The sequence below is a fragment of the Dermacentor albipictus genome, chromosome 7 (assembly GCF_038994185.2).
Source record: "Dermacentor albipictus isolate Rhodes 1998 colony chromosome 7, USDA_Dalb.pri_finalv2, whole genome shotgun sequence".
Taxonomy (NCBI): domain Eukaryota; kingdom Metazoa; phylum Arthropoda; class Arachnida; order Ixodida; family Ixodidae; genus Dermacentor; species Dermacentor albipictus.
In genome coordinates this window covers 102,091,012-102,116,962 of record NC_091827.1, presented here as the reverse complement: position 1 = coordinate 102,116,962, position 25,951 = coordinate 102,091,012, and the positions used below count along the sequence as shown (strand labels likewise).

At 46.7% G+C, this 25,951-nt stretch overlaps 1 protein-coding gene and 1 long non-coding RNA gene across 3 annotated transcripts in view; one reads left to right on the top strand and one right to left on the bottom strand.

The window, feature by feature from the left end:
- LOC135917233 (organic cation transporter protein-like) overlaps positions 1–10,929 on the top strand; it is a 104,257-nt gene extending 93,328 nt beyond the window's left edge. For both annotated transcript variants that reach the window (XM_065450772.2, XM_065450771.2), the window contains one exon: positions 10,493–10,929. In XM_065450772.2, coding sequence (XP_065306844.2) covers positions 10,493–10,556 — 64 coding nt within the window. In that variant the 3' untranslated portion in view covers positions 10,557–10,929. The remainder of the gene's footprint in view (positions 1–10,492) is intronic.
- A 9,008-nt stretch (positions 10,930–19,937) lies between these two features.
- LOC135917199 (uncharacterized) lies at positions 19,938–25,217 on the bottom strand. The gene is made up of 3 exons (XR_010569224.2): positions 24,868–25,217; positions 23,994–24,107; positions 19,938–21,655 (listed from the first exon to the last, which is right to left on the bottom strand). It is a non-coding gene; the product is annotated as an uncharacterized lncRNA (long non-coding RNA).
- Between the last annotated feature and the right edge of the window lie 734 nt (positions 25,218–25,951).

Sequence of the window (25,951 nt, the reverse complement as noted above, 5' to 3'; positions counted from 1 at the left end):
CCCGAAATGTCAAATATCTCGATTAAGGAAGTCCGCAAAAGATGGTCGGCATTTCACGGCAGAACTTAAGCTGATGAGGCGCGTCAGGGGGCAGCATCGCACCAGCCAGTCCACCAAGAAGCGAGCTGTCAAATGTGGCGCCATTCTCCATGGCGACTGTAGTTAAGTCTACTCTGCCCACTCAGCGACACAGCTCAGCAAATTCAGAGCCGTTGGGCTACAAAGCCCCTTCACGTCAGATGAGGCCTGAAATACGAACGAACAGCCCGCAAGCGCGGGCATCCAGCGCCACCCAACCGGTGATGGAATCAACTTTGGCGTCCAACTTGACCGCGGAAGGAAAGAACAAAAAATCAAGAGTCCAGTTAATAACATTTGAAAATAAATTGAATTCCTATTTGACACACTGAACGCTTTTCTGGTATAATTATTGCGGAGACGCAGGTAGGAATATTACGGGACTCATTAACAAACTGGATGACATCACCGAATATCTCAATATCAGGCTCAAGTGCTCTGTGTCCTGAGGCACACCTAAATCGGAATCTAACGAATTTCTTTCGGCAATACACTATTTTCCGACACAATACGACGACTGTGTTGGCTCGTCTGGTAGGGTAACAGTTATTGTTGACAAGTCTCTTGTCAATATGTAGCAATAGAGGACCGTTGAAGCAGTTTCTATACCAGTGATTCTGTTTGATAAGCTGATAACTTTCTTGTCTATTTCCGAATTAGAACTTGAGACTGACTCCAACCAAATAACTGAATTTTATTAGCCCGACGTTTCGGAGCCCATTCGGCTCCTTCTTCAGGGGGTTGTTCTTCGGGGGGTGGCGGTGTGCCGCTTTTAAAGCGTCTTTTTTGAAGAAAGGAGGGGGGGGGGGAACACGGGAGGTGGGGAGACACTCCACAGACGGAAAGGTGGGGGGGAACAAAAGGAAAGGGGGGTTTGTGTTGTTGACCGCTTCCAAGGTGCTGCGATGACCGGTGCTGGGTGGAGTGCTCACGAGGGTGCCCTTGATGGGCCGCGGGGGGGGGGGGGGGGAGGAGGTTACAGGGTCGCGCCGACGTTCTGTGTTGGTGAAACGAGCGGGAGTCTATCTGGCTGTGCGTCCTTTTCTTCTTTTCGTCATGTCGCCAAGGCCATGGACATAGACCGAGGGTAGGTTGCCCTTCACACGGTTTATGTTATTCTTCGTATTCTGAATGTGCCATGACTCCAGTAGTAGTCTCTTTCGCCAGTTCGTTTCTGTTTGAAGGATTTCAGTTTCCTTGAAAGCAATTTTGTGGTCGGCGACTTCAGAGTGTTCAGCGACGGCGCTGCGAATACGGTTGAATGTCCTGACGTCGTTCTCGTGTTGTCTGATCCTTTCTTTTAGATTTTTGGTTTCCCCGATGTACGACGCCGGACAGTCAGCACAACTGATTTTGTAGACGACGCCTTGAGCTTTTTCTTTTGGTGGACGATCTTTTGGTTTAGGGAGGAGGATATTGAAAGTGTTTATTGGTTTGTGCGCCACTTTGAGGCCTTCTTTTTTTAATATTCGGCTGAGCGCTTCGCTGGTACCTCTGATGTACGGGATGGACACTCGCTTCTGGGGTTGGGGAGAAGTAAACGGCTGAAGGTCCCGCATTTTGCTTCTTCTTTTTTGTTGTCTGGTTGTCTTTCGAATGAAGTCATCTGTGTAGCCATTCCTCTTAAGTTCGTTGAGAACCGTTCTCTTTTCTTTCTTTAGATCCGATTCCGATGAGGAATGCGTTTCGGCTCGTTTGAATAAAGAATTTACAACAGACGCCTTGTGGTTTGCCGGATGGTCGGATTGGAAATGAAGATAGCGGCCTGTGTGGGTTGGTTTTCGGTAGACTGAAAATTTTAGAATGCCGTCTTTTCGTGTAACTTGTACATCTAAGAATGGGAGTGATCCGTTCTGTTCGCGCTCATATGTGAACTGTATATCCGGGTCTATGGAGTTTAAGTGTTTCTGCAAGTTTTCGACTTGGCTCGTCTTCACGATGCAAAAACAATCATCCACGTACCTGAGGAAGACTTTTGGTTTCGGGAAAAAAGTATTTAAAGCTCTCTCCTCGATGCTCTCCATAGTCAAGTTAGCCATGGCAACGGAAATTGAGGCCCCCATAGGAGTTCCTTTAACCTGTTTGTAGTAGCTGCCTCGGAAGGTGAAATAGGTATTGGACAGGCACCATCAAACTACCACCTCACCAAGACAGAAGTGTACAGCCTTATGACCAAGTCCCAGAACCTTACATTATCAGCTGGTACTTTTATGCTACTAACCGTCTCTGGGGAGACTCTGGTTGCGATGCTAATTAAAGGTCCGCCTACAGAAAATGTCCTTGTAACCTCCATTGCATGCCTTCTGAATCACAAGTAAGTAACTTATTACAATATCTCACTTAAATCATACTCTTCTACAAAACTAGCGATAAGCTCTCCAGCTTTTCGTCCTTAGAATGTAGTGCAGCAAAAAATCCTGATGGAAGTGAACATTTCCCACTTATGCTAAACTTTATAAAGCAACAAATTTTTTTTCAATGCCCCTGGGTGGAACTAGTCTCAGCCTATTGGAATAACTTGAAGGAGTCAACTTACTTTTAATTATCTTTTATCACCAATGTTACTGTAGACAATGTAATAGCGTATTTCATTGCGTTTATCATTGACGCAGCAGAAAAAGGCGTTCCACGAACAAGTGACACTTCATGCAAAAGACGAGTTACTAGGTGGAATGACGACTTCAAGCAGCTGGGAAGAAAAACAAAAGAGAGCATAGGGCATCTCTTTCAATCGCTAGTTGCTGAAGATATGATCGAATTGAAACAGATTAAGTCTCAGGGCAGCCGGACGCGACGGCAAGCTAGGAGAGCAAGCTAGGAAATGTCCCTCTCGTGCATTAAATCATACACGAGGGAGTGAGTGAGTGAATGAAACAACTTTATTTGGTCCACTATAGACGCAAGCAAACTCAACGTCACCTGGCTAGGCCCACTCGGGGACCATCAGGTGAAACCTGACGGCCCTCTCGCGAACACTCTGGACTGCCAGGATTTGAGAGGTCTGATCCTGGGCCCTAATTAGCTTCATCATTTCCTATTGAGTGAAAGGGGGACCGGCAGAGGCGCAGCCCCACAGGACATGTTCGAAGTCCGCGTACACACAGAGGGCATTCAGGGCTTCGGAAGCGTTGGGGTACATTGTGTGCAACGCCGCGGGGCTCGGGTAAGTGCGTGTTTGCAGAAGTCTGAGAATGACTGCCTTGGCCCTGCACAGCGAGGAGAGCGGTAAAAGCAGGAGTCTTCGCGACAGATAATTATGTTTGCAAATTTCATTCTACGAGCAGAGAGGCTCGGGCCGCCCAGGAGAGGACGCGTTACCTCGTGCAGCCTAGTACGCCTCCTCGTTGGGATAGATCGAGGCACCCTCAATGGTTCCAAGGTGCGCAGGGAACCAGGCCAAAGAGTGATGTTTCATGGCTTTAGCACTTTGGATGATACGTAGGGCCTGGGGAGCTACCATTCCCATCTGAAAGGCCCTGACAGCGGCCTTGGAATCTGAATAAATCGTGTTATGCACACGTACACAAGGGAGGTAATATTTTGGAACGGGCTAAGAATGCTTAAGTGGCAAAAAATCCATCCGTTGTACCTGATGCATAAAGAAAGAAACAAGTTGTAGGACCCGGCCGAAGCTCTTGCTGAACACTTCTGGCGCATGTCTAGTTGGATCCACTATTCGGAGTCCTTTCAGATACACAAATAAATGCAACAGCGTAAGCCAACCAACTTTAAATGTAGGCCAAATCAACCCTATAACGCTCCTTTTAGCATTGTTGAGCTTAGACCTTCCTTGACTGCATGCCAGAGCTCTGCACCGGGGCTTGATGGAAGATTCTACGATGTCATTAAGCGCCTCGACTCTGATGCACAACTCATGATACTCCAACTATGTAATACTGTCTGGTCTGCTGGATATCTTTCATCATGAAAATAGGCTCTTGTTTTCCTAGTATTTAAGCACGGTAAAGATTCTTCATCGATGACCACTTACTGTCCTATAGCACTGACGAGCCGCGCAGGGGCGTCTGTGTCAGTAGGCGTTTAGTGCGTTGCCACACTATGGACCCGAGCACATGGGTTCTGGACTCTGCTGCGCTTAAAACTGACCGGGGAAAAAGGGATCGTGAGCGTTGAACCGATACTTGGTGTTTAGCCCCTCAGCGGAGGAAACACATTCCTTTGGCTCCGGCTTCACGTAAGCGGCACTCCCTGCCTGACCCACCTGTTTGAAATCGGTAGTTGCCTTTACCTATCCTCCGCTTTATTCTACGGCTTTCTTTATTACTCCCTATCATTTTTAACTTCTCGCTTCCTTTTACTTCCAATATTTCCGGGCAGCAAGGGTTAACCTGGTGTAGTTTATCCAAACTTGGCTGTGGTATATCAGGCTATTGTAACTATATGGAGCTGGCGTATGCGATGCCTTCGGTTAGTGTCCCCTTGTTGGACTCGGTGGTAAGCGGCTAGCACGATTGCCGAAATCAAACAAATTATTTATGGCTCTAGCACCATTCTCAGACTGCCTGATCGCGAAAAGATGGTGCACTGAAGAAACATTCCAATTTTTTGTCCAACGCAAGGAATGCTTCCCTTGCTACCATGTTATACGCAATCAACGCCCCGAAAAGACAGTCCGAACCCTTTCACTTTTCACTGTTGCGAAAGTTCTCACTGACGCGCTGGCTCCCGCATACAAAATCACTAAAATGGCTAGCGGCGACCTGCTGCTTGAAGTACGCGACAAGCTCCAACATGAAAACATTTCAAATCTCCTGGCTTTTGGTGATCTTCAAATCACGGTAACCCCAGAGAGCTCAATGAACACACCCGGAAGTGTTGTATCAATGATCAGTGATCTCTTGAATCTGATCGAAGAGCATGGAAGGAAGATGTTGGTGGAAAGAGCATGATGTTGTCAAAGTGCAACGAATAACGACCAAGCGCGACGACAAAGAAATTTCTAAAAACATCTCATTCTCACCTTTGCTATTAATGTGCTGCCAGAATTTTTTGAAACAGGCTACACAAAGATATGAGTAGTACCATACAACCCAGATCCACGAAGATGTCTCAAATGCGAAAGATTTCACCATAGCTCGCAAAGCTGCCGAGGGCCGCTCAATTGCGCGAAATGTGGTGCGCTATATTGTAAAGCTATTCCAAACTTTTCTATTCCAGTTGTGCAATCAGCCCTCCGCAATTGGTCAAAAACTTTTTGGACCACCCTCACTTCGCCTGTCTGGTACGCGACGTCATTAAAAACGCGATAGCTCCCAATCTGGTATGACGTGTACACACTAAATATGCATGAGTCGACCGGACAAAGGAAAAATAATTATTTTTCAATACAAGTCTTTTCGCCATTAACCCTCTGCTATCGGCCAAATCGAAGCCTTTTCGCCATTAACCCTCTGATATTGGCCAAAAGGTTTCAGGCTGCACCCACATCACCTGCTTGTCAATCGACGACACAAAACCGCGAAAACTCATTGCGTCAAAGGGACGTGTGAGGGTTCAAGATGCATTAATATGCCGAACAAAACTGGATTTTTTTTCTGAATAGCCGGAGAACGCCCCGTTCAGAAAGAAATAGAAGATGGCTGCCGCCAATCCATCAGGCACTGGCTAGGTGCACCTACCGTAGAGCATGGGTTTATTGCCGTATAACAAACCTTTCAGCGAAGCCGCATAACGTTATCGAGCCCCTTCGGCACCTATACAACATCGTTTTGCCAACTCTTCTTTGCTGATGATCCGTTTTAGCGACATTTCTAACTGTGTGTTGCACGCCGCTGCGATTTTAGACAAGCCACCGCAACCTAAGGGAAAGCGGACGAATCGCAAACGCTAGCTACCACCCTGTTCATCCGGTTATATATATTCAGTGTGCTGGGTCGACCCCATCGAAACATTCTCTGCTTCAGCGTACTCTTCACCTCTTGTCAACCAATTAGATATGAAAAACCCTTCAATGTAAGCAATGCTATTCGTTTTGAAAGCAAACAAATGTGACCCCCAATAAACGAAGAGGGAGTTTGATTGGTCTGTTCAAGCAACGTTGCGGGTCACTGCCTGATGCTTGCGCTGGCGGTTACGCAAATTTGACGTCAGGAGATTGGCACAAAAACACACTGGAATAGTTTTACGTTATAGGCCCCGTGGTGAACAACAACACGCTTCCGACAACTGCACTGGCACGCTCCACTGTGCGAACTGCGACGGCGGTCATACCACATAGTCCGGATCATGTTCCACGTGAGCAAAAAGGGAAAAGATATCATTACGCTGAAAGTCAAGGAGAACATCTCGTTTCAAGACGCACGAAAACGGGTTTCCTTCGTTTATACCTCAGGATACGTTAATGCGGCGCGTAATGGGGCAACGCCGCAACAGACTCCGGCATCTGCTCGGCCCGCAAAGAGCGTGGCCGTGGCTGTGCCGCGAGCCCCCGTGGTGACAACAGCCAGCGATGCTTCGCCGTCCCTGAAGGAGGGTGCGTCGACGTCCGGGTTGCTGGGCTCCAAGGCTGCGTCGCTCGAGGAGAAGTCTACATGAAGCACGCATCGCTCGCTAGAGCGAGTGTCCATGACTTCAAGGGGCTGCGGACACTACTCCAAGCAAGGTGGCGCAGCCAGCGCCTAAGGAGCTGCGAAATTCTTCTCAATTTACTGATCGGTATTAAATTTTGCGCATCATGCATGCCTCTCATCAACACGTATTATGTTGGGTGCCCCGCCATAGACGGATCGAGCGTAAGTTGTTTGCTGACCAGATCGGCGCATCTATAACAAAAAAAAAACTAGCGATTTTTCTATAGCTGCTCCCACCATAGGTTTGAACTCTTTCATACGGAGGAAACTGAAGAGCTATTCGCCGCGTATGCGCTACAACGAAACACTGGCACAACGGAACAGCAACTGCCGCTTGACAACAAAACTCCCCGTTGTCAAGCCGCAGTTCGAATTCTGGCCTTCATAACAAAAGCTGAACGAACTGAATTCTTATTCTGTCGACTCAGTATGGAGCAAACATATGACACAATTTTCTGCTGACAGTGGTGGTTCTCCAAAGTGTAGTAGTTGTGGTGAAAAGCTGTCAGTCCTGTATGTTTTGGTAGAATATCAGGAAGCAGAACTTCTACGTGAAAAATACTTCGCTTTAGCCTTCATACAACAGATTCCTCTTTATTCAGGAATGTTCTTAGTATAGAACCATTTATTGTCATTAAATGAGTATTAAGCTTTTTACATGTCAGTGCACTGCAGGTCATAAGCCAAGGGGATCGAATCACATCCTATCACTAGAGGCTGCTGCTGTGACAGTACCGCTTTGTATACCACATGCCTCCGGGCCCGTCCGTTTAAGGTTTCTGGCAAGGTAGTAGTTCTGATAGCACTGGCGTCTGTTAGTGTACCACCCTTGATAGCTTAGCTTTCATGTTTATAACACACCTTACGTGTATTTGTCAGAGTTTTAAAACACATGCAACATATTTCGCGCAATTTACAGCGAGTACATATAGGTCATTATACAGCCATCTCAAATAGTTTTCATTGACCTCAGCATCTACTACAGCATACCATTTCTTCGAGCTCTTTGGTCATTATTAGCCTTAGCGTGCCATAAACATGTACATAACATCATCGTACGTTCACTTAAACTCCGCTGTTCGCATTTCATTCGCCCTCGATAGACCATGTACAGTTTATTCTAGTCACCCATCAAGTCCAACAGGGATCTATGGTGATGATGATGAAAAACTTTATTTGTCCCTCTTTAAAGGGAAGGGGGCAATGGAATAGAGGGTGGGGGAGGAACTACTTGAAGTAGGCCTGCTTTATCTATGGTGCAGACCATAGGTCTACAAGTGATAGGTGGGCCGCTTGGGTGTTGTTCCTTGCTTAATTTTGACAGTAACGGCACCTCTATCACTGTAGTCTGGGACAACTCCGCAAGACGTGCGGTAGAGCTGCGAGAGGAGAAGGAACACTTCGAGGCGCTGCAGCCTAGCCTATAGTCGGAAGCCCATACACAGGCTGTAGGTGAGGTCAGTGCTGCACTCACGCCGACCTTAACGCAATCTCTTGGCAGCGGAGGCCGGGCGGCAGGTCTTTCTCCGTGCTTTGCAGGCACTTGCTTTTGCTTTTATCGTGAACTTATATTTCAGGACTTCTCCAGTATTGTGCAGCTTATGTGGATAACCACTCTAATTGCCGCTGGCCAGTGCTAGAAGGTGTCTGCTGTCACTATATGTTCATTTATTTGATGAAGCTCTAACGCCTCGGCACTGCCGCGTTCATTTGCAGTGGGCCGTTCCTTACCTCTCGCCTTTGTTTTGGGCTACATGTGCCTTGCATGCCACACGAGCTTGGAAAACTCACCACGTGCAAGCTACCGCATTTTGATATTGTTTATTTCCTCTTATTGCCCTTCCCAAAATGCTAGAAAACGTGACTACTACAACACAGCGTGGCTATAATTTCCCGATGAATCTATATAGGGTTCCACATTACTATACCCTACGTAATTATAGTTTTACATCATTGTTATTATTGCGATATCAATTATACGGGCACTCCAGACGCATTTCTTGCGTCAACGTTGCCGTTGCCGTGATGTTTGATTGAAAGCATGAGGAAAGCCGATGATCGCGGCTGAATCAAATCGCAGGCGCAAGGGTAACTGACGATGCCGGCTAACTGTTGCTCACCATCTATGGAGGAAAGCGGAGAGGTAGTGCGCGAGGGAGGGGGGGGGGCGGCTTGAACTCCGTCAACAAGTGCGTACCTTTGAAAGGTATCCGCAGACGGCTCATACTCCTGTGGGCGCTGTTTTCTCGCCGCTCTTGCGTTGAAGCCATAGACCGCACGAACGTCACTTCGCTCGCTGCTGCTGCCGCGCTTGCTCACACCGGCGTTTTGACAGCGAGTGTCCGCGCATATCGAGTGGGATCTGTTATGTTTGCTTGGGCACGCTGACACCATGCTTGTCAATTCACTTCGTAAACGAATGTTTCCAAGTTTATGCGGCTGATAAAACTACTATCACTACTACGTATAGCTGCCTACTAATATGATATCGCAATCAATGCTTCGCCTTTCAGGCGAAACTGCGACTTTTTTTTCCCGCGTGAATCTCAAAATTGATGCTTGGTCACAGATGAACCGCTCCTCTCACTACACCCATTTCGCTTGCGCGTCTAGCGCAAAGGCATAAGTTACTTGCGACTAGATGGATCATACGTGCCAGAGACGTCTATATGGAGCCCCCAATGCTTACTCTGTACCGTGTCACTAAAGGAGCACAGAGTCGCTCCGCCTACCGATGTACATATAAGCACTGAGCGGGTGCCTTTTTCCGCTGCTCGTTCCAGGCTCCATATTCGTCACACTAGACAGTAAGCAGCGAACGCGCCATGGAGGGAAAGTAAATTGAAATCGGTACCTGCTGCTGGAACAAAGTAGGTATAACCCTACTTTTGTCCGAAAGTCTCTAGGGCGTGCTACGCCCTGCAGACACCTTGTGCACTCTCATTCGGACGCCTTCCTTGCCATTATAGAAGTACGAGCCGTGCGTTCCTCCAGGGACGCCGTTGTTCCGTAGATGTCGTATCTGTGAGTGTAACTGAAATGTGTGAGACGAATCGCGGGTTGCATGTGTTCCGCGTCACGCTGCAGAACGGAAATGGAAAGCTGTATTCATAGCAGTATTCCTAGCCATCCTAGGAAGCGATTCTTGAATATCGAAAGTACCAAAACCTGAAGATATGCGCCAGAGCACTTTCCTGTGGCAGCTATCAACAGACATTCTGGCGTGCCGTACACACGCCTCGACGATCCCAGTGGCTCGTTTACAGCGACTGCCAATTTACGCTTTGGACGGCGAGAAAGCGTTTTCATTTCCTTCATCGAAGAGCGCAAACGCCTTTTGGCTAGGCAACCCGCCATAATCGTGTCGCTAAAACGCAAGCTGCTTCTAAGCGGGAATTACGGTGCCGTGAAACACTAGTCCCGAGCTGGAGTGGCGCAGCATATGATGTGCCATTTTGCTATCCGCCTGTAAAAGTGAATACGTACACGAAGTTCGTAATTGATGATTGAATAATAACAGCGCGCACATGTATAGCAGAAACAAATACACACGCACATCAATACTTTGTGCCCTCCCACAACGCGTGGGATGTGTAATTTTTTCCCTTCTTCTTTTGATGGTCAGTGCAGTTTGTGCACAGATTCTGAGAGGGTCATCTTCAGAGGTGGGTGTATGTCCTCAACATAAGGGTAACTACACCGTAGTTAAATCATTATTGCCTTGTTAGCATGACAGCAGAAAAGGTGCTCTAGTAATTTCAAGTGAAATAGTAGAAAAGCCACATGAAGTGTGTTTTTAAACTTTTACCTTTCTGTTCTTGCAGAGCCGCTGCCACCACAACTTCCAGCCCAAAACAAGTCTATGTTCTTGAAATGACGCACTTTTAACTGTACTAGACGACCAGAAGTTTTACTCGACAGCGGACAACATGATGGAAGATGGAAATATCGCCGCAGCCGAAGCAGTTGTAAGCAAAGGCGTTTCTGCAGCTAACTTTGAAAAAGTTTGCGAAGTGGCTACAGCCAGCCTACCATTCTTAAATACTTGTTCACAGGCTAGTCATTGTATAGTTTAAGAAGCACACTGCATAAAACGCTTACGTGAGACAATCGGGCGACGTAATATCAAGGCTTAATCAAGCGCTGGAGCATGTCTCATGAAGAGGACAGATAATCGCACTAATGACGCGAACACCTGAATTCGTTTTGCCGTCACCAACAGTTGAAATCATCGTTTGATTCAATAAAAGCGTAAACCATTTGTAAGACTTCTTTCATATTTCTGTTCTCTTTACCAACAGTACCTAGAATGAATGGCCGCGGGCTCTAAACAGTATTATTGGGGACGAGCTCCACCACTGGAAAAGCAGGCGCCACTGTCCGCGTGACGTGGCATGAGGGATCACGTGAATACAGTGGCAGCGTCGGCTGCTTCGGAAACGCCAAAGCGAGCTGAAGATGAAAGTTTAAACTCCCACTTGCGGGCTGCCGTTCTGGTTAAGTGGTGAGGCTTTCTCACCTTGGGTGTCTGCTTGACGACATCTGAAAGCACTAGAACAGGTAGTGGCTGCCTATGGAGGCGTGCAGCACGGTAGGCTACTGCACGGTGCCGTAGTGCCGGACGTACGCAACGGAGCGCGGTGTGAGCCTTATTCACACGTAGCCGCGGGACAAAAAGCTGCGTGAAGCTTGGCTCGCGAAACTTGGAGCCGGCAAACAGCCATCGGCTACAACTCGGGTATGTAGCAAGCAGAACACGATGAAGATTTCTGCTACGGCGCCGGGACTACGACATTCGGTGAGTAGCAGAAAACACGCGCTGATGCGCTCGTCATGCACTGAGGCGCTAAACACGCACTGAGGCGCTAATGTCATGGCGGTTTGGTCTATGATCCTGTAGATGCTAGATACTGGCAACTTCACTGGAATGGAAAGGGAGCGGTAAGAAGCACATCAAAAAAAGGCATAGCATACGGTGATCTTTGTCTTATGAATTAATGTACAGCATTACAAAAAAGAAGCAGCGGGAAATAAACGCTGAGAAAACCGATAGACATACAGTGCGACGCAACTTGAGAAATAATATTGAAACGTCCAACAATTTAGAAGAAAAAAAAAGATTGCATAGTCGCGAAGGCACATCACAGTCACCGTAGGCGTCGAAGTCTCTATAGCGAAATTATTTTTGAACAGCTCTGATAGCGTCCACGCAGCAATGGTTGCTTGTGTACTGTCAAATACACGCATTTTGAGGCCTAAATAAAGCTCACGGCACGGTGCTAAAACCCGCTCAGAGCGAAAGCGTAACATTGTGCGCAGACATGCATGTAGACGCGCAGTCGGTCGCTGCGAACCTGTGCGATGACTGCATTGAGGCTTGATTCTGTCATGCTCCATTTGGTTATACAGACAGCCCACTAAAAGAACACATTTCACATAGTTTGCTCTAAGCGTTTGCCTACCTTTCGCGCGAGTAGCCGGTTCGGGAGTCTCCATCGCCCGACTGCGCGCAGTGGCGTTCACTGTACGTATTTGGTAAAAAGGTAGCGTTTGTAAACTATTCTGTGCTTTCTGCTGGCCGAATATTATTATGTTGACGGTACAAAACTTCCGTTTTTTCGAGAGAACTTACAGAAATGTCCAGGAGGGCTCTTGCATGGTGTTTTATTGAGCGCCGACAACCATACCTATGAGGAGCGCGCCGCGTGATCCTTCATATTGTCACGGGTATAAACTATTTACATGATGTATTTACACGATGCGTATATATTGGCGGCGAGGAGTTACGGAGTCGCCCTCTATCGGAAGCGCCTCGATGCCGTAGTATGAGGGATCACGTGACGCGCTCCTCATAGGTTTTGCTGTCAGCGCTCACTGAAAACACCACGCGCGAGCTCTCCCGAACATTTCTGTAAGTACTTTCGAAACGAGAGAAGTTTCTTACTGTCTAAATAATAATCTTGGGCAAGCTGAAAGCACACAATCGTTTACAGCCGCTATCTCTTTACCGAATACGTACAGTGAACGCCACTGCGCGCGGTCGCCGCGATGGAGTCTCCCGAATCGGCTTCTTGCGTGAAAGGTAGGTAAACGCCGAGAGCAAACTATGTGAAATATGTTCTTATAGTGTTTTTATAACTAAATGGAGCGTAATAGAATGAAGCCTCAATGCAGCGATCGCGCAGATTCGCAGCGACCGACTGCGCGTCTGCATGCTTGTCCGCGCACTGTTTCGCTTTCTCCGCGCGCGCGTTTTCGCACCGTGCCATGAGCTTTAGGCCGCAGAATATGAGCATTTGACAGTATACAGGCAACCATTGTTGCGTGGGCGCTATCAGAGCTGTTCAAAAATAATTTCATTGTAGAGACTTCGGCGCCTACGGGGACTGTGATGTGCCGTCGCGGCGATGCAATCTTTTTTTTTCTTCTAAATTCTTTGACCTTTCAATACTATTTCTGGAGTTGCGTCGCACTGTATGTTTATCGGCGTTCTCAGCGTGCAATTTCCCGCTGCTCCTTTTTTGTAATCCAGTGCATTAATTCATAACACAAACATGACCATATGCCATGCTTTCTTTAAATGTGCTTCTCACCGCTGCCTTTCCACTCCACTGAACTTGGCAGTATCTATAGTATCGACAAGTTCATAGACCAAACCGTCATGACATTAGTCGGACAGCGGACTCAGGCGAGCGTCTCAGTGCGCGTTTTGAGAACATCCCAGACCGGGCGCCGTAGCAGAAATCTTCCTCGCGTCTGTGCTTGCTGCATACCCGAGTTGTAGCCGATGACTGCCGGTTTTATGTTTCGCGAGCCAAGCTTCACACAGCTTCTTGTCCTGCGGCTACGTGTGAATAAGGCCGACACCGGCCTCCGTTACGTGCGTCCGGCCCTGCGGCACCGAGCAGTAGCCTACCATGTTGCGTGCCTTCAAAGGCAGCCACTACTACCTATTGTAGTGCTTTCAAGCGTTGTAAAGGAGACACTCGAAGCGGGAAAATTTCGCCACTGAATGAAAACCGCAGCGTACGCGGGAATTTAAACTCGTTTTCAGCTCGCTTCGGCGCGCCCGAAGCAGCCGACGCGGCCGCTATGTCCACGTGATCCCTCCTAGCACGTCACGCCGACGGTGGCGCCAGCTTTTCCAGTGGTGGAGCTCGAGGCCAATACAGCAGCACAGAACCCCGAGAGGCTGTTCACTTCGACGTCTTTTCCGTCGACGACTTTGTCCTCTTCCACCGTAACATGACCCCGGCAGAAAAAGCACCGTCCCGGTGCTTTAGACGGGACCGTCGGTAAGGGCATAGTACGGTTTAAGCCGAGAGAATTGTACGACGTCAGGTGATGTGGAACCGGGTGCCATGACGGAGGTCTCGGGGATTATCTCGTAAGTGATATTGGTTACTTGACGTAGAACATGGTAAGCGCCTTTGTAGCACGAGAGGAGTTTCTCGGGGAGTCCCACTCGGCGGCAAGGAGACCAAAGTAGCACGAGAGAGCCTGGTGAAAAATATGCGTCACGATGGCGGTGATTGTAAGCCTGTCGTTGAGATTCCTGTGATGCCAATAGACGAGTACGGGCAAGCTGGCGCGCATGGTCAGCGTGGGCGATGGCGTCGTGGGCATACTCGGTCCTCGGATCCTGTATCAAGGGGAGGGAAGCGTCCAATGGTAATACTGGGCCACGACCGAAGAGTAAGTAAAAGGGGGAATGCCCAGCAGTATCGTGACGTGATGAATTATAGGCGAACGTGACGTAGGGCAGCACCACATCCCAGTCCTTCTGGTCGGGTGAAACGTATTTCGATAGCATGTCAGTAATAGTCCGAATAAGTCGCTCTGTAAGGCCGTTGGTCTGGGGATGATAGGAGGTGGTCAGTTTGTGCTTGGTAAAACATGACCGTAGGATATCGGCGATGACTTGGGAGAGGAAAGTGCGGCCGCGGTCAGTAAGGATCTGTCGCGGGGCGCTATGTACTAAAATAATATCCCGGAGTAGGAAATCTGCGACGTCGGTTGCGCAGCTCGTGGGAAGTGCCCGAGTGATTGCATAGCGCGTCGCGTAATCAGTAGCCACAGCGATCCACCTTTTGCCGTAGATGAACTCGGGGAAAGGGCCAAGGAGGTCCAAACCCACGCGAAAGAATGGCTCAGGTGGAATGTCGAATGGCCGTAAGTACCCGGCAGGAAGCGTTGCTGGCTTTCTGCGATGTTGACATGGCTTGCAAGCAGCTACATAGCGCCCTACGGAGCGTGCGAGGCCGGGCCAGTAGAAGTGGCGGCGCACCCTGTCGTAAGTGCGAGCAAAGCCAAGGTGTCCAGCAGTTGGGGCGTCATGAAGCTCCTGAAGCACGGTTGAGCGGAGGTGTTGAGGAGAGAAAAGGAGAAGGGGAGGACCGTCAGGATGAAAACTGCGTCGGTACAATATTCCGTCGTTGAGAACGAACCACCGTAACGATGGATCAGTAGGAGCAGATTCCATTCTGTCAATAAGGGTCCTCAAAGTAGTGTCATGGCGTTGCTCGTTGGCCATGTCCAAAAGCTGGGAAATGGAAAGAACGCTTGCGGCAACGTCCTGTCGGCGTTGGCGGGTGTGTGTAAAGGGTAACGGGACAAACAGTCGGCGTCCTTGTGCAGGCGACCAGTCCTATACACCACCGAATAGGAATACTCTTGTAGCCGCAAAGCCCGTCGTCCAAGCCTCCCTGTGGGATCTTTTAAGGACGAAAGCCAACAGAGGGCGTGGTGGTCCATTACAATAGAAAAGGGCCTGCCGTATAAATAGGGGCGAAATTTCGCCACTGCCCACACAACGGCCAAACATTCGCGCTCGGTAATAGAGTAGTTCCGCTCCGTAGGTGACAAAAGGCGGCTAGCGTACGCGATGACACGTTCATGGCCGTGTTGAACTTGTGCCAAGACGGCACCGATTCTGTGGCCACTGGCATCGGTGCGCGCCTCTGTAGGGGCTGAAGTAGCGAAATGTCCTAGAATCGGTGGAGTGGTGAGCATGGTGGTAAGGCGAGAAAAGGCGGTGGCCTGAGAGGATCCCCAAGAAAACGGCACACTTTTCTTCAGGAGACCTGTGAGAGGGCGTGCCATCGTGGCAATATCTTTAACAAAGCGGCGGAAGTAAGAGCAAAGTCCCACGAAACTTCGGACATCTTTTGCGGACCGTGGGACAGGGAACTCTTTCACGGCGCGAATTTTCTCTGGGTCCGGTCGGATGCCAGTCGCATTGACGACATGCCCGAGCACAGTAATCTCACGGTGGCCGAAGTTACATTTCTTGGAGTTGAGCTGTAGACCGGCCTTGCGAAAAACAGCAAGTACAGTTGAAATGCGCTCAATATGTGTGCTGAATGAGGGCGAGAACACAATAACATCGTCTACATAGCAGAGACAAGTCGACCACTTTAATCCTTGGAGTAATGAGTCCATCATACGCTCAAAGGCAGCCGGAGCGTTGCATAGCCCAAAAGGCATAACTTTGAATTGGTAAAGACCATCAGGCGTTATAAAGGCGGTCTTTTCACGATCTAGATCATCGACAGCGATTTGCCAATATCCGGACCGCAGGTCGATGGACGAAAAATACTGTGCCCCGTATAGGCAATCGAGGGCGTCATCTATACGAGGTAGCGGGTAGACGTCCTTCTTTGTTATGCGATTGAGGTGGCGGTAATCGACGCAGAATCTCCATAAACCGTCCTTCTTGTTGATCAGCACGACAGGGGATGCCCAGGGACTTGACGATGGCTCAATGATGTCTTTCGCTAGCATCTTGTCAACTTCCGTTTTGATGACGTGACGCTCCGAAGCTGACACTCGGTAGGGTCGCCGATGGATGGGTGGAATATCGCCTGTATGTATACGATGTTTGACAAGTGACGTCTGGCCTAAGGGTCGGTTGTTCAGGTCGAATATATTCTTGTAGGAAAGCAATACACTGCAGAGCTGTTCAGTCTCTGCAGGAGTGAGGTCCGGGACGATCATTTTTCTAATGTCGTCGTCAGTACGTTTAGCAGACCGGAAAGGCTCACAGGCAGCGTCGACGGCGAAGGTCTCAACGCAGCTAACTTCGAAAGGAGTGATTGTTACCAGGGTGATATCTTTCGGCAGAATTTGCTTACCGAGCGCGAAATTCACCACAGGGAGATACGTGCGCTTGTCTGTGACCCTCACAATTGTATGCGGAACGGTAACGTTGTGGGTGAGAACGACGGCAGTTATAGCAGCGGAGATGTAATCACCATCGGGTACTGGCTTATAAGGCGACATCTTGATCTGAAGATCCGTGGTGGAACGTGAACCAAATCAGTCCGTCTGAGGCGAATTTCGTGTGGTGTCGGAGGAACGTGCAGCAGAGGCAGGTCAAGGCGCACAGTACTTGAGGAACAATCGATGAGCGCTGAATGGGCGGAGATGAAGTCTAGGCCTAGTATGAGGTCATGGAGGCACTGGTGAAGCACGGTGAAAAGGACGACAGTATGGCGGCCGGAAATGCTCACAGGTGCAGTACACATTCCGACCACGGTCACCGTGCTACCGTCGGCGATTCGTACGAACCGAGTAACGGCAGGCGTAACAATTTTATTTAAATGGCGGCGTAGGCGGCTGGTCATAATCGATATGTGTGCTCCGGTATCTATGAGTGCTGTGACGGGTGTGCCATCAACTTGGACGTCAAGAAGGTTATTTCTTGTGAACAGCGTCAAAGGAGGATTATGCGGCGAATGCGACATCGCAGCACCACCTCGAGGTGCCGCATTGCCTAGTTCTCCTGCTTCGACGGTCCTGGGTAGGTCGGCGACAGCGAGCGGTGAAGCTGGAGCGGACGTGGCTGACGACGTTGAGGCGAGGACGAGCGAGCATAGCGGCTAGTCGACTTAGTAGCATTGGAAGCGTCATAGAAGCGACAAGGTAAGGAACTTCGAGGCGAACTCGCAGTCCGGAAGGTGGTTCGAGGAGGGGACGGCCAACTGCTCCGGCAGTGAGGAGAAACGTGACCGATTGGGCCGCAGCAGAAACAGATCGGTCTGTCGTCAGGTGTACGCTAGTCCGATGGATTCCTGGTAGTATAGGGATAACGGACACTGTGAGGTGGACTGCGATAGGACCGAGGCATAGCAGCAGGGCGGATATCAGGGCGAGAGAAGGAGCAGGAAAGGCCCATATTAGCGATTTCCTGGCGGACCACGGACTGGATCAGCGATATCGTCTCAGCAATGTTGTTCCAAGACGTCTGTTGAGGCGAGGCAGGAAACGCTGCTTCGAGTTCGCGACGTAAAATTCGGGTCACGTTTTCGTTCGGTGGTGGCGAGCTAGATTAGTCGGTGGGGTCGGTACAGGAAGAGGTCGCTACAGTATTTGGAAGCCTTGTAAACTTATTGTATATACGGCGACTCTTCGCCTGCTCAATATGGCGACATTCCTTCACGATGGCATCGACAGTGGATGCGTTTCTAAAGACCAGAAGGTTGAATGCGTCGTCCGCGATGCCTTTGATAATGTGTCCAACCTTGTCCGCCTCTGGCATGGACGTGTCGATATTATGACAGAGGGCTAGGACGTCCTGAATGTAGGAGACATAGGACTCGGTAGCAGTTTGGACACGCGTGGCGAGTTGTTGCTTGGCGGCTAGTTGTCGACCGGTCGGATTGCCAAAAATTAACGTCCGACAGCTTCTCTCTGAATAAGTCCCAGCTGGTTAGCTCTTCTTCGTGTGTGTAAAACCACGTACGCGGTGTTCCGTCGAGGTAGAACACGACATTAGACAGCATTATGGTCGGATCCCACCTGCTCAACTCGCTGACACGCTCATACATCTTCAACCATTCTTCTACGTCAACACCTTCGAGGCCGGTGAACTTTCCGGGGTCTTGTTGCTGAGGCAGAGCAACGTACTGGGTATCCGTAGTCGGCATTGTAGCTGCGGACGCGGTGCCTTCCACTGGAAGCATGGTCCCAGGCTGGGTGAGACGTCCGCTGCGAAGCTCCGTGGCGAAGAGGCGTACCCCGCACGTCCACCAACATGGCACGGGTATAAACTATTTACACGATGTATTTAGACCATGCGTATATATACAACAGCACACAACCCCGAGAGGTATGGTGTGGTATGGTATTCTTTATGCGATAGCGCACACCCGCTTTGGGGGATTGGACAATATTTGGATGAAATTAGGCAATCTTTATGAAGTACTAAAATTGTTAAAGCTGACTGGAGGAAATGAACAAAAATAAAATGTTTAAGAATTCAAGGCAATCTCTTTGTAGCAACTATAAATTGCTCCACGGTTGAGCAAATATCCCTGTGGCACTTTCCAAGAGAGGAGGCTCCTAGAGAAAGGATATTTATCATTGAAAAGCTTCAACCAAGCTGTGTAAATCCTGATTCTAGAATATTTTTTCTTAAAGAATTAAAACGGCGGCAGAATAAGAAAAAATGATCTATTGCTACATTTTCTCCACAGACTGGGCACAGAGGGTAAGGCACCAAACCAGCCCTGAGACGATATAAGTTTAATTTTGGTATTCGACAACGTAATCGGGTAAAGATGACTTCAGTCTTTCTGGTGTGAAAGGAATTTTGGGGGCAAGGGAATAGGAGGTGTCGATATTCTGAAAAATTAGCTACAGCTCGCCCTTACAAAAATTTTTAATGTGTTTTTTTAGAAAGTCTTTTGAACTTTCTCTATAGAACTTTATTGTGTTTAGTTTGATTGCCTATAGAATTTTCCTATAGAGTTTCAAAAGTTATTTGGCCACCGCATTCTTATAGGAACTCTAAAGACACATTTCTATAGAACATTTCTATCGAGTTGCTTTAGAGATGCTAAAGACAAATTTCTATAGAATATTTCTATCGAGTTCCTTTAGAGATGCCAAAGACAAATTTCTATAGAATATTTCTATCGAGTTGCTTTAGAGATGCTAAAGACAAATTTCTATAGAATATTTCTATCGAGTTCCTTTAGATGTGCTAAAGACAAATTTCTATAGAATATTTCTATCGAGTTTCTTTAGAGATGCTGAAGGCAAATTTCTATAGAATATTTCTATCGAGTTCCTTTAGATGTGCTAAAGACAAATTTCTATAGAATATTTCTATCGAGTTTCTTTAGAGATGCTAAAGGCAAATTTCTATAGAATATTTCTATCGAGTTGCTTTCGAGTCCCTACAAGCAAATGCCTATAAAAGCTAGGCCGATGTGTGTAAAGTACTTGCAATTTACCAAAGTTCTACTGTAGGCAATAAGGACTACAGTAAATGCAGTGGCAAAATAATTGGTGCTACAACCACAAAGTATTCAGTTTGAAATGTTTATTGCACTTCAGACTAGATACATGCTTCATATATGTGACATACACACTTCAGACTAGAACTTGCAACACACAAACTGTAGCTGCCAACATGCTTCTCAGGTCAAGCTGGTGGTGCAAACACACGAAACATGAGGTAAAAGAATCAGTGGCAGACTTGATTACAGTTGACACCTCGCAATAACAGGCTTGACTAGGACAAGAAACCATACCATTAAAACTGCAAAAGGAGTGCCTGTTCCAGCAGTGCACATTAAATGTTTGGATACTAAATCCTGAAAATAGACTGATATGAATGTGCACTGCAATGTTGTGTCAGCCTGACGAAACGACACAGCATTTTAGTCTGAGCAAAAATAACACTGGCAGTCGCTGCAAAAATGTGGCAAATAATGGCTTTCACAGATAAGTACACCATATACCGAAACCACACAGCATTTTAGTCTATGTTTATGTGTAAGATTAGCACTGGTAGGCCCTGCAAAAATGTGGCAACCAGGGGTTATCATAGAGCAGTACAGCATATATCGTAAAAAGTTTAAAAGCTTGTATTTCGTTGTAAGGGAAACAATTTTGAGATCAGAGCCAATATTCTAATTAGGGTGAGAAATACAAACCAGACCGACACACGCAATGACTAAAAAAGATCTAGCTCAGGAGCTCCTATGTAATGCACATGAACAGTAAAATCGTTTTTCTCGGCAACTATGCAACCAAATTTGATGAGGTTTGATACATTTAAAAATGTTTAAATTATAGTTTTTACATTAACACCATCAATTTTTATTAAAATTTGCTGAAAATAGCAAAACTTGAAGGAAAAGGACTTAGTTTGCAACTGTAAATAAAAAAAAAGAGCTAGCACAAGTTCGTTAATTCTGTAAATTTTCCTACTCAAATACATCCAAAATACAGAAATACTTTTCAGACAACCACAGCACTAATTTGAATTAAGTTTGCGGCATTTGAGAATTCTACCTGTTGCAGGAAGGACTATTTGGCAGGTTTAAGAAAAATAACACCACGAAGCTTACTAATGCCCGTCTCTGTGCCAGAAAGAGATATCATAGTTCTGCAGACTCCATCTGCTATGTCTAAAGTCAACAAACTGTATATATGAATTTACAGCTAGCATGAAATTGTTGCAATGTTTGAGAGTTTCGCGCATCTACTCATAAATTAGTGATTGTATATTAGAGCAGCATATGGTATCTCTAATTTGACAGATTAAATTATGGTATTAGGTCCAACAGAAATGTGATCTCATTTTTTGTTATATAAGATTTGTTAACCTTACTGCTCTGTTTCTTCAAAATTTACAGTTTCCATGAATTCGTGCTACGTGAATTATGCTTTTTCAAATAACGTTTACTTTGATGCAACAATATTTCTTTATTTTACCTGACTCCTTGCTAAAAAAACTGCACAGTATTCATGAGATATGAATAAATAAATATTAAGTGAATAAGTAAACAAATAAATATTGCGGTTTGTCTTATCATTCCACCACCAGCATGAACTGTAGGGAGCTTTGGCTACTGCCCACATGGTTGCAAGTTCATTCTTACATGACCACCTGCTATTTCACTTCCCAGGAATGGAGCGAGGAAAGGCTAGTTTTTGGCCTCATTTGGTCCGTCTAGTAACGGCGACGGTGGAGCCTGGAAAATAAAATTGAAATTAATTTTCAAAAGGTGTAATGAACATTCAGTCATAATGTATTAGCAGGCACAAACATGCCACAAATATCTATATAGTTGTAGCATTATGCTAAGTTTCATTTCAGTATTTCAGAAAAAAATTATAACAGAAAGGTGGCAGAACGCCCCACCTCCCCACCACTCTGCCAAACAGTGGCAGTTCTTTTGAGAATCACTTTTGAGAATATTTTTACTTTCCCAAGATTCGGTGACATCAGCACTGGGCCAATGTGCCTGGCAGTAGAATATCATTGCTGATGACAAAAAGCATCTCCGAACGACAACAGCCTAGTCACACATTAATCTCATCTTGCAATGACAACACATTCCCATTTATAATATAAGCAAGCAGGAACACCCATGAGCTAAGAGTCCTATACAGATGTCACACTATGCATAGAAAAATTTTTTTTTGAAAAGGGAATGACCTACTGGCTTCTATTGCTGAGCGGTAGACGAAATTAATATTCCATCCGCTATTAGCCATAGTTGGTATGTACTATGCTTAATATGCGAATAATAAATTTCTCACATGGAGCTTGGGCATCTAAGTATGCATTGTATGGGGAACAATAATGTTTTAAGTTGTTTTCGCAAACTATGATGGATAACTGCCAATTTGTGGTATTTGGAACACAGTCGCGGTGTCACTGTCAGATACAATGGACACAGTATATTCGTGCTTTTTGAGTTATTGAAACAATTAGTTTCTAATCTAGTACGGGTATGTACACTGATATGTATCCTAAACGCAATGATAAGACTGCCCAATTGCAATTGAAATGTTAATTCAGTTTTAATTAAAAAGGGTCCTTCTTGCAACCTGGCATGTGAAAAACAGAAAACAAAAATTATACTAATCAAGTAACTTTGAAAACTGATTGCATAACTGCTCTATAGGTCAAGCAGAAAATTTAACAAGAAATAACGTGCCTAAAACTAGTTGCAACAAACAAATTTGTTACTACGAAGGTTGCGGACAATTCAGTAAACAGATTGTGACCCAGTCTTTTTATGTGGCATTCCTCAGCGATGTTGTTGGCCAATTGGTTGCCGCAGCTGAACAAAACAGATGAACAGTCTAAATCAGGTGCGCAGCCCCAGTCCCATCGGTGCATGGTCAAGTGGGACGAACATACTGATCCGGGGAGTGAATTATGGTGCTGTCTTAGGCACGTGTTGAGGCACCGGCCAATCTGTTGCATGTACATTTGACCAAATATACACATGATCACAAGAATAGACTACACTACCCCTGACAGACAAGACAAATTTAGTGGTATCTAAGCAAGCCTTTCTTGTCAGGGTGCCATATGCACAGCAGTGTGCAAGAGAATTGAGAAAGGCAAGCAGGCAAGGGAGGCTTGCTCGGTGAAAGATACCACCAAATTTGTCGTGTGTCACAGGCAGTGAGTGCACTGTATCCCTTTCACATGTGGTCAAGCGTACATACGGCAAACTGGCCGGTATCTTCTCATGTGTATAAGAGATCCAGTATGGTCATCCAACTTGGCCGTACATTTCCACAACGGGGCTTCATGTTGGATTACAATCGTTCATCTGTTTTCATCCACCGTAAAAACTGACAAGTGAAATCGATGAGGCATACCACATATATAGTAAGAGATGTGGGTGAGCCCCCATATTTAATGCAACAAACAAAAAAGGCATCCTGTGTAGGTCAACAAGGTATCCATATCAGTCTGTGCCTATGTACTACAGAAGTAAATGCAGCTTAGTAAATACTGACCTTCATATTAATTTTTAAGAAATTAAAGCTCACCAAATGTGTATTTTGCAGTGGCTGTTACTATGGGAACAGAGAAGTAACTGTAAAGATATCAATGATAAACAAAGATGTGCACACTACGTGCTTAGACCTGTGGCATATTTAGTCCACTACCCTTCGAATTCCTACATGCACAGAAAACTGCACGAGATTCTAGCACAAACAGAAAAAAAATATGCAAATAGGGGTACAGCATAGGAAATAGTTTTCAAAGAATAAAACCCCAATAAAAAGTCATAAATACACTATGTACAAAGCAAAAAATATATGTAACTTGCAGGTAAGCAACTTACGCAAAAGAAATACTAAACATCAGGAATGGTTGGGTATAGTTTTATACAGAGCACAATCATGTGGGCATAATGGCTATGCACACTAATAGGTAGCAAGTTCAATAAGGTTGCATAAATATTTAGTCTCTTTAGTATGCTACATTAAGTAATGTGTCGACAAACTTCACCATGAATGACACCAAGCCCCCTTTTTGGAACACGTACATTTCATACACACCTGTCATGACGATCCAGATCACACGCCATGCTGCTGCAGCCATATATCCACAGGGTCGGCATTTCTTGGGGCTCCTCGATCTTGTAGCTAATGTTGTGGGTCACGGCCTCGCCACTACAAAATCAATTCTATGTTAGCTTAAAGCAGTGGCACAATAAAGCTGTGATATCGTGAAAACATGCGATCAGCACCTAAAAGAGTCACGAAAACAATGTCTGCACTAATGTGGAAAGAGAGCAAATGCTCGAAATCATCGAATGTCATGACAATGCGGACCTCTACATCAAATAAAGTTTTGGACGCACCGCAGCAGCAGATTACAATCTAAACTTAATGTTTTTTTTCCATTACTTAGTATAGGCAACGTTCCCCTGTCATGCTTAGTTAAGTCAGTTATGTCAACACATCTTGCCTTGGAAATAAAGCTGTACTAGTAGCAAGCTGTGATTGGCTTACATTTTTTTCTTAGAACTGTTCGTTAGCCAAAAACCTCGTAAGCAGAGATTGTGCACAACGTCGAAGCATTTATAAGTGAGGAAACGTCATTGAAGAAAGAATCGATGAAGAGGTAGACGGGTCGTTACTATGCAACTTTAGCAGACAGGCGGGAGCTCACGCACAACTGCACAAGGCGAACACGATTTCCGAAACTTTTCTCAGGGGAAGCAAACGCTTATCAGGATTATCAATTCCGCACTGTGGCAATAGAGTTGCGTACCCAATTCTTACAACCAGCGCGTAGCAAGTATCAGCACAGGGTTCACTGTTGTCGTGGGTGTTCCACTTACTACGTTCGCAAGGCACTCTATACACACACGGGAAGCACACACAACACGGATGAACGCACGTGTAGTTGGCGAGCACGATTGCTTACCGTTTCAACAGTACGACGAGGTCGAAAGGCACTCTCCAAGTTTCCAGTGATGCGTCTGCGATGTTACTTGCAGCAAACAAGCCACTGGGTAGTGGACGAGCTGAGGCGCGCTAATAATACGCATTACTTCTCTGCGCCGTCCACCAAACTTTCCACGAACACAAGCGGAGACAAAGGGAACGCACTCCATGGCATGAAAATCGTTGGTCCACATTTAGCTGGCGCGCCACGCATACGGCGTGCTTACAGCGAGACTCAAGCCATCTTCTGGCACTTTCGTGCTCGCGAACTACGTCTCATTTCATTACAGCAAACCTAATAACACACGGGCAAACAAACACATCGACGCAGCTCGCACGACAACCGTTGAAGACGGAGCAATAACAACACGCCGTAGCTTCGTATTCTACCTGTCGCGTTGAATACGAAAATACCGGCGCCGCCAGTGCCGTCTGTATAATAGTGCGGCTGCTGTGGCCTCCGTGATTCCTACAATACTACCCACTACAGCAGGTTTTGCGCCGTTTTGAGCCGGCCTTTGAGCCGAACTACATACATATGTTGCTAGACAAGAAGAAACATTGACATGCTCATATTGTGTGCTATAGTTTAGGGCAGAAATAAATTACATGCAGTATTCTTGCTTTTGAATCGCTTATGCCACATGTAGTCAGCAAAAAGCATGGCCTTCAAGATCTCGACAATTTACCCTGTGTAAGCTATCGTTGCGGTGTGATTTTAACGATTTCAACCTCGGTCACTGGCCTTAAAACCCTAACTGACTTTATGCGCAGCCGTTACCTGCAGTGCCTGTGCCCTCACTTCGTTTCTCATTGAAGTAACTTCCTGCTGTCGTTTAAATGTAGCCCAGAAATTGTCGAGACAACCTCGGAGGTACACGTGTGCAGTGTGTGATGTTTCCGTGCGCTTGTGTCCGTCGCACAGCAACGTATATACGATGATGTTTAATTTTACCCGTGAGGTACAGGTTACGCTTATGTGTTCCCTATCTTGCTTTCGTGGCGATGCGCTTATCATGCCCGGATCGTGCTCATGTGGTCTGTGACTGCTCAAGATTCCTTGA